At 46.2% G+C, this 8,417-nt stretch overlaps 1 protein-coding gene across 1 annotated transcript; it reads right to left on the bottom strand.

Annotated features, from left to right (window-relative positions):
* LOC122543795 (cofilin-2-like) lies at window positions 1–8,105 on the bottom strand. Its single transcript, XM_043682575.2, has 4 exons — window positions 7,904–8,105; window positions 2,279–2,589; window positions 1,442–1,518; window positions 1–881 (listed from the first exon to the last, which is right to left on the bottom strand). Exons 1-4 carry the CDS (start codon window positions 7,904–7,906, stop codon window positions 769–771), a joined length of 504 nt encoding a protein of 167 aa, XP_043538510.1. The 5' UTR covers window positions 7,907–8,105; the 3' UTR covers window positions 1–768.
* Window positions 8,106–8,417: the final 312 nt, after the last annotated feature.

Below are 8,417 nucleotides of genomic sequence, written 5' to 3'. Positions count from 1 at the left end.
GGATTTTTATACTAAGTTTATTTTAAGGATTAACAATGTTGCTTCCACATTAGTCAGGCCCCAAAATCCCTCCCAACACTTAACCATCTGCAAAACACAATGATTCAGACTTGGTCATCCTTGCCACCCCACCCCCATAACAAAGTTGGTCACATGATTGTGCAGTGTTGGGATTGAGTCGTCAGCCCTTACCACAGGAGAAATCTTGTTAGAAGTCCAGGAATGCTTACAAAAAAGTGGGGAAATGATACATGGAATGAACTGCAAAGGACAATCAAACCAGAATTATTCAGAAGCTGAAAGACATCTGGGTTTTGGGGGTGGGGTATAGACTTGCAAAAATTGAGACAAAAGGGTAATCAATTCAAGTTCGCATGATTAATGGTCTAAAAAATGTCTACGTCTTAAGCCGAGGTACGCCTACAACTTGCCAGTCAAATCTCCCAACTACTGGAATTAAGATCACATTGCATGGAATGATTGCAACAAGTTAATATTCAGGCATTGTGGTGGGTTTTCTCCCCTGCCTGACTTGTTCCATTGCAATCAGGCCTGGCCTTGAGAAAACAATTTTGGCAGCAAGTCTCTCTACAGCCCTTCCTTGCCTGATTAACAGTACTTGGATTTTTTTTTTGTCCCAGAACTTTCTAGTTAGGTCCCAATTACAAACAGGTTAAAGCAAGAGTCAGATGGGAAGATACATAAACTGAAGGTACTCTGCAAGCATAAAACCCACAGCATGTGACACGCATGGAAGCTGGACTGGCACTAGATGACTCTCTGTGATTCAAGTGCAATAACGCCTGATCCCAGCTTTGCTGCCAGTTCATTGCGGTCTGAGAAGTCCTCAATTGCACACACCTGCCACTCATGCTTCACTCCTGCAACAAAACAGATCAGTTTAAGAACATGCTGCACAATATTAAAATAATGCTGTATCCATTCAAGCCCACGTGAAGCTAAGTGCAGAGGCCCAGGTGAGATGTATCTCAGGGTGCCAAGGAAGGTGAGAGGAGACTAGGGAGGCACTGACATTCATTGTCACCCATGAATGGATAAATGTTTGATTAACGTGGAGATGGGCTGTAAAAACTCCACGATTCAAAGCACAAACACCGGTGGATGCAGGTCCAACCTAGAAACTGCTGCTCATGGTTCAGATCACACCAGGGTGTTCAGAAGCCTCCATTTTGTGGTTAAGTAAAAGATTGCACTCTGGAAACCTTGCAGAATCTTAACATTCCATTCAATAGTTGGTACACCCCACCCCCTCAGCGGATACAGGAAATGTGCAGACACCTATAGATATTCCATGCAGGAGGCAATTTATTCCATTGTCTTTGCAGTGTCCCTCCATGTGAGAATAATGACAGACACAGACCTCAAGACTTCAATATTAGAGGACAGCATGTTAAAATCTCTGCAAGGCAGAAAGCCATACCACACAGCTTTTTCCTCAAAGCCTCCTTGGAGCTAGCAAAAATCATTTTGCGATTAATAGGTGCATCATCAGGAGCCCTGTTGGAAAAATCAAGATAATAATGGTGAATGTCTTTAATAATAAAAAAGGATCCTGCACTATCCTTCCTCCCACTTTTCATACCAGGGCACACATGTGCAGTCATTGTTAATACCAGAGTTGTATGGAGGAGGGCACCAGACTGAACACATTCCACCCTCCCTCATGATATTCAGACCTCAAATTTATCCACATTATTCACCTCAACCACTTCCCATGGGAGCAAGTTCCATGTCATCGTCTCCCTAGGAGTAGGAGTTGCTTTTGAATTGCTGAAAAGCTGGTGAACATAATCCCAAACTAAACTAGTCCCACCTGCCTGCTCCTGGCCCATATCCCTCAACCTTTCCCATGTACAGAATATCGATTATCCCAAAAAGACAGGCAGGGAAGTATTTGGCTCAGATAACTGATCTTAAACAAAGGAAGCTATAGAGGACCTGAGATCTTGTTCAAATAATCTGAAATTCAGATAACCGATGTTTGGATAACCAATATTGTTCTGTACTTCTCCAAATATCTTTGGAATGTTGTAACTGTACCCACATCCATTTCCTCAGCTAATTCCACACAAACCAGCCTGTATTAAAAATTTGCCTCATCTTTTTAAAACCTCTCCTCACCTTAAAAATGTGCCCCCAGTCTTGAAATGCCCCACCCTAAGGAATACCCCTCATTTCATAAAATTCTTTCAGGTCACCTCAAATTCCTACAATAGTCCAGGCTCTCTTTATAAGAGAAGAATGAATTAGAACTCACCAATGTATGAAAATTATCTCTTCCTTCTTTGTTTCTTTGGTCTCGAAGGAGGCATCATAAAGGATATAACAGCAATCTTTAAGCGGAAGCATTTTAACAAGAGTTTCAAGAGGGTCAGAAACATCTCCTCCTAAGCAATCTCCAACTGTGATCTGCCTGTCCTTATCCACAACTATGTTCTCTTTCTTGTCATTCAATGTAAGGAAGACAGCCTTCTTCCTCCCCTTGGTCTCCTCCAGGGTGCATGATTTGCGTACTTTCATGTTCTGGAAAACGGAGACGACTTCATCGGAGACTGCTACACCGGATGCCTGGAAAGACAAGTGCATGCATTTCCTCAGGTTTCAGATCACCCAACTGTCACTGGCTGGGCTACCCAGCACTTGCTGCCTATCCCCAGTTGCCTCTGAACCCACTGTCTCGTTTGGGCATTTCAGAAGACGGTAAAGTAGTGCACACTACTTTGGGTCTGGAGTCACACGTAAGCCAGACCAGGCAGGGATGGTAGATGTGGTTCCTGAAAAGGCTATTAGGAACCAGCCTCTAATTGAATGCTGATTTACTAATACCACCATGTGTTAGCAGAGGTAAAAAGCTTCACTAACCCAGCATCTCTGAACAGGATAATGATAACTGGAATGATTAACAGGCTGAGCCAGCTATCTGCTACAGAAAATGGTGATGCAGATACCAAAACTGGCAGAAAGGATCACTGAAAGTGAATAGAAGAACCCCTTAAAAGGCAGCATCCTCTCAGCAATTATCCTGTGACAGACCCTCCGCAATATTTCATTCTAAATGCTGAAAGCATCAGCCCAACCATTTCAGCCTGGTGAGTTTCTCTGAACGGTAAGGATTATAGCCTCCTTAAATAAAGGCAAAGTGCACTTGCCTATTTTATCCCCCATGTCTTTGCAATAAAGGCAGACTTCTCTCCTCACTGTCAAGCACATGCCAACATTTTTGTTTTGTAAACTTGATTGTACCCTGTATATTTAGGTTAACACCACAAAGCAGGGAGGCCCTGCAGAATCCCAATGGAAACAGCTTCTCAGTCACAAACACCAACCACGACCTGGGGGGGAGCACTTTCCTATCAGACTTGTTACATTCCTCTGGATCCCACAACTCTTGTTTTTAAAGCAGCCATTGCAAAATCCACTTGGACCAAGTTGATCAAACACGGTGCTCCTCAGAAACTTCACCATCCTGGAATACTCTGTGCCTGCCTTTCCTCAATCATTGAGAAACAAAGTAGCCAAGGCCTAAGCGTTCAGACTTCGCCTCAAACCTAATGACTGGTTTCTCCCCACTGTTTGTCAGTTAAACAGCTTTCAATTCTAGTCTGTATATTCCCCCATTCTCATGTGAATGAGTTTTGTTCATCAAAATCTTGATACTAATCGAATACTTTCTGAAAATCCAAACACCCAGCACTCACTGGATCCCGTTATCTGGCCATTTAAATAAATCCACAAGAGAATACTGCACATCCTTGCCTTTCATAAATCCATGCTGAATTCTCCCCAGCATCATCACAACTTTGGTCATACATTTTAGCAAATAACTGATGCTAGAACAGGTCTTTAGCTCCCAATTTGGTCTTTCCCTCATTAGGAGGTTACATTTGGCATCTTTCAAACTCCAGGAACCATTCTATTTCAAAACAAGGACAAGGGTTAGGGTACATGAATAGGAAGGGTTGAGGGGGATATGGGCCATATGCTGGCAAATGGGACCAGATTATTGGTCTCTTCCCCCTACACCACCAAGAGAATATGTCTTTTGAGATTCTGTTTCAAAACAAGGCAATTAGCAGCTCATTTTGCCTATGCAGAGGCTTCTCTTATCTTGCTTATGTCTTGGTCACTGCATTCATTGACTGGGTCAGAATTCAGCAACTCCCCCTCTAACAACATTGTGGGTGGCTCAGCAGCAGTAGTTCCAAGGAGGCAGCTCACCATGAAGGCAATTAGGGATTAATGGCAACCATTGCCTCTATCACTGCAGCATCCCCATCCTGATGTGGACCCAGCACCACTACTAAATGGGGACCCACTTCAGGTATCCAGAAAGGAGAGGCATGACAAGAATAAGTGTATGGTGCTGAAAGAGCACAGCCAGTCAGGTAGCATCTGAGGAGGGTGGAGCTGATAGGTGGGAAGGAAGATGGACAGATAGGACAGTTCAAGAGGGCAGTACAGAGTTGGAAGGTTGGATCTGGGAAAAGTTAGTGGGGGGGAAATTAGGAAACTGGTGAACACTAACTCCCACCTCCCACTCTGTCAAGGATATGCAACCCCTGGACCTCCTCCACTACAGGTCGTAGTCACTCGACATCTGGGAGGAAGAACACCTCAGCTTCCGCCTTGGGACCCTCCAATCACACCGATTCAATCTCCCCTCTCCCCAACCTTATCCCAGATCCAACATTCCAACTCAACACTACCCCTTTTGACTTTTCCATCTTCCTTCCCACCTCACCACCCCACCACTCCACTCCATCACTGTCCCAGCTTCTGTCTCTTACGGTCCTGCTTCACAACCACCTGTTGGGACTACAAGCTGGTGTAGTCTTGTTTTCAGCTTCAGCAGACCATACACGTTCACTTTCCCCCCGCAGGCACAGCAGCAGCTCAGGAATGCAGCACTCTCCTGGATGCAAGCTGGAGGTTTGGAACTTCTATCAACAAGTGGAAACATGATTGAACAAATTGATTCAGGTCACAGCTGGGATCAGCCAAAGGGAGGCAGGAAGACAGGTGGAAATTTCTTGCATGTTATTGCATTCACCAGTACAGACACGGATTGTCATATCATTACAGGAAGGCTGTGATCACGCTGGAGATGGTGCAGATGAGATTTATAGATAATTTCAGCAATGAAGGAAGAGTGGATGGCTTGATTCATTTTCTTTGGTACAGGATGTGGAGGGCAGATTTATTAGGTATTCTCCCCTAAATCCACAAGAGGCTGCAAAATAGAGTTCTTCCTCAACAGAAAAACAACCAATTAATGGATTCCACACAAATCAATGGAAGATCAAAGGAGAGTTGAGGTTTGGAACTCAGACTGAATTCAAGGAAAGCAGTTTTGGGTGCCAGATGGATGCCCATTGAGAGCCCTCCACTGAGGAAAATTGCCAACTAAATGGAATAACTGAGCACAGCTTGATAATTCTTGTCCACTTTAGCCAGTTGCACTCTTTCCAAGATAGCACAGACTAAAAGGCAGATAAACAGGTTTCACTGCCCACTCTCCCACCCCAGACATGGGCATAAATAAACTGCGACAGGGACCGATTGCAAGGCCAGGAAATGGGGAACTGGCTTCAAGCAGGTCAAACCCAACAATGAATACATCTCACTTGGCAACTCAGTGCTTTAAGAATGACCTTATTAGGCAAAGTATTTGACACTTCAGCTGAAGTTTCAATTTCACTGCATTTCAGAACTCACGATTCATAGACAAACTTTGATTTTTCCAACAACAGTGCAGACACCCTGACTGTGCTCGTCAAACCTCTACAAAGTATTCAGTAGGTAACTTCTGTTTTTTTTAAAAAAGAAACTAATCAAGTGACTAAGTGCCTTTGCAGAACTGAAGGGAAACAGCACTTTCACAAGAGTGAATGTGGGTTATTTCCACTGAAGGTTTTAAAAAGTTAGATTCTTGCCTAATCAGACCTGGCCCCACATTAAATAAGCAGCTCTGACAACGGGGAAAGGGTGAGGCCAGTACCGCACAACAGGAAATGCTTGCAACGACAAAAAATCTCTAGCTACCAATACCCTGCTTACTCACCATCCCCATGTAGACACCTCCTACTCCCCTCGTCTAACATACAGGCCAGAATTTCTCAAAAAAAAGTGGCCAATTCAGAGACTGAACCCATTTGTAGATACCTCGCCAACTCTTCAACGCATCTCTACACAAACAAAAAAAAGGCAGCAAATCCAGGAGGATGATGTGGAACATCAAGTCAGCCTGCTACACTGGAAACCGAGCAGATGCTCAAAACAAAAAGAGCTCAATTTTAATCAAAGGCACTGCCGATGATCACGGGACTCTGCTGCACCCTAGATACTGCCATAGGAAAACATTAACCTCTATTCACCTCCACACCCTTACCACATTGTGTGCCCACAAACCCTAATCCACTAGGCTGCACAGATATGAGCGCAATCCACTACTCCTCTCTCTTTCTCCCTCCCCCCCCTCCAAAGCCATTTTAAAACCAGTCAGTCAATCATGTCCCATCACCATCCCCAATGACAAAAGTCTCCAAACACAGATCCTGCAAGCATCAGAATTCGTTAGCTGGGAGCTTTATTTTGTTGGGGGGAGGGTAGGAATAGGGAACCAACTGGCTAAGAGAAAGTGAGGACTGCAGATGCTGGGGATCAGAGCTTAAAAATGTGTTGCTGGAAAAGCGCAGCAGGTCAGACAGCATCTAAGGAGAATCGACGTTTCGGGCATAAGCCCTTCTTCAGGAACTACCATTCCTGAAGAAGGGCTTATGCCCGAAACGTCGATTCTCCTTAGATGCTGTCTGACCTGCTGCGCTTTTCCAGCAACACATTTTTAAACCAACTGGCTACGCCAAATTCTCAGAGATACATCTGGGCAGCTCTTAACACAAGAGGAGAAGAGTCGAAGTCTCACTGAGGTGAGCTCAAAACCCCTCCTAACTGAAACCCAACTCCTCGAAGCAGTCACAAAATGTCGTTTTCCTCTTTTTAAAGATGTGTGCATGGAAGGCGAGTGCAGCTAAATGCTGCGGGAGGGCGCCCTGCAATTCTGCAGGCTGAGCCCAGATCTTGCAAAAAAAAACTGGGGAGAGAATAAAGCTACAGATGTTAAAATACATGCATTTTTCTGCAAAATAAAAAAAGCAATGTTTTGCATACTCTCATCAGCCCAAGGACACTGGAGTGATCGCTAGACAGTCTAAACATGCCCAGAGGTAACGGAATTCAGAGAATAAAAAAAAACAGGACTTTCTACCAGGGTGGGGCGGGCAGACAGACCCAGGAGCAAAGAAAAAGATACACGTAACAAAAATAATAACCCGACCGACCATTCCAGACAATGCAAAACTCGGGGAGTGGGGGGACGTCAACCTAGAGATTTAACACACAAGGTTTGTTGGTTGGGAGGGGGGGGAAGGGAGAGAGAAGGAAGGCGGAGGAGCGTAGTTGGGGCGAGGGCCCGCCCGCACTGAAAACAAACCAACGCAGCCGCCCAACACCACCTCGGGAGGGGGGGGGGCGGGGGTCCCCCAAATACATTAAACACCCGGCGTTCCGATTGGACCTGGGGGGGGATCGCGTCCCACGGGGTCTCCTCGCAGTCGGTGGCAGGGGTCCACTCGGGTATAAAAAGCCACCCCCTCGCGGCTCAGCCCCCAGCCGCCCCACGCGAAAGGCGGGAAGGGGCTGGGGAAGGGGGGGAACAGCCGCTGCAAACGGAAGAAAAGGGAGACATTGTTTTAACCGCCCTCGCGGTTGTCGCCTGCCGCGTTTGGGGGGGGGGGGGGGAATCGAGACGAACAAAAGGCTGAAATTTCTCTTTTTTTTTAAAAAAAAATAAACACCACAAATAAAAACCTCTCTTTCTCCTCACCATTTTTTAATACCGCGGCTCGCTTTCGACCAGTTTTCCTTTTCCTCTGCCGCCACTCGGCTAACGGTCGGGAGGGGAGAAGAGAAGAACAGAAGAGGCGAAGGGAAAAACGTAACGGACGCAGCTCCTCTGCAGACAACGGACCCGGCGCTCCGGAAGGCTGCTCCGCACGGTCTGACAACGACAAGAAATAAAAAGGGGAAGAAAGCTTTGCCGCGCCTTCCACCCCCCCTTTATAAGGCGGGAAGCAGCCCAACGCCGGCTGCGTGCGCATGTGCAGGAGTGGCCGGGGGGGGCGGGGCCTCTGCTCAGGCTTCGACGGTTATTTAATCACCTTCCCCAGCCCCACACTCCCAATTCCATAATCGCGGCTCCCACCCTTTCGTGTGCAGCGCCACTTTTTATTATTGTTGTCGCAGCTGGAGGCCGTCGATTTGTTTCTTTCTGGAAAACAAAATGAATATGGTGTTTCCACCCCCCAGCTGTCCTCCGCACGGGACTACATCTCCCGGCG

Source organism: Chiloscyllium plagiosum, unplaced genomic scaffold, assembly GCF_037043375.1.
Source record: "Chiloscyllium plagiosum isolate Xiang-an unplaced genomic scaffold, Cpla_swu_hap1 HiC_scaffold_46, whole genome shotgun sequence".
In the NCBI taxonomy this organism is placed as follows: Eukaryota; Metazoa; Chordata; class Chondrichthyes; order Orectolobiformes; family Hemiscylliidae; genus Chiloscyllium; species Chiloscyllium plagiosum.
This window is presented reverse-complemented; position numbering and strand designations above follow the sequence as displayed.

What these genes read in the sequence shown, in the direction of transcription:
- LOC122543795 (XM_043682575.2), bottom strand. An exon ending in GAGATAATTTTCATACATTG is followed by an intron (nt 1,519 to 2,278) that starts GTGAGTTCTAAT and finishes TTTTTCCAACAG; the next exon opens with GGCTCCTGATGATGCACCTA. An exon ending in TTTGAGGAAAAAGCTGTGTG is followed by an intron (nt 882 to 1,441) that starts GTATGGCTTTCT and finishes GTTTTGTTGCAG; the next exon opens with GAGTGAAGCATGAGTGGCAG.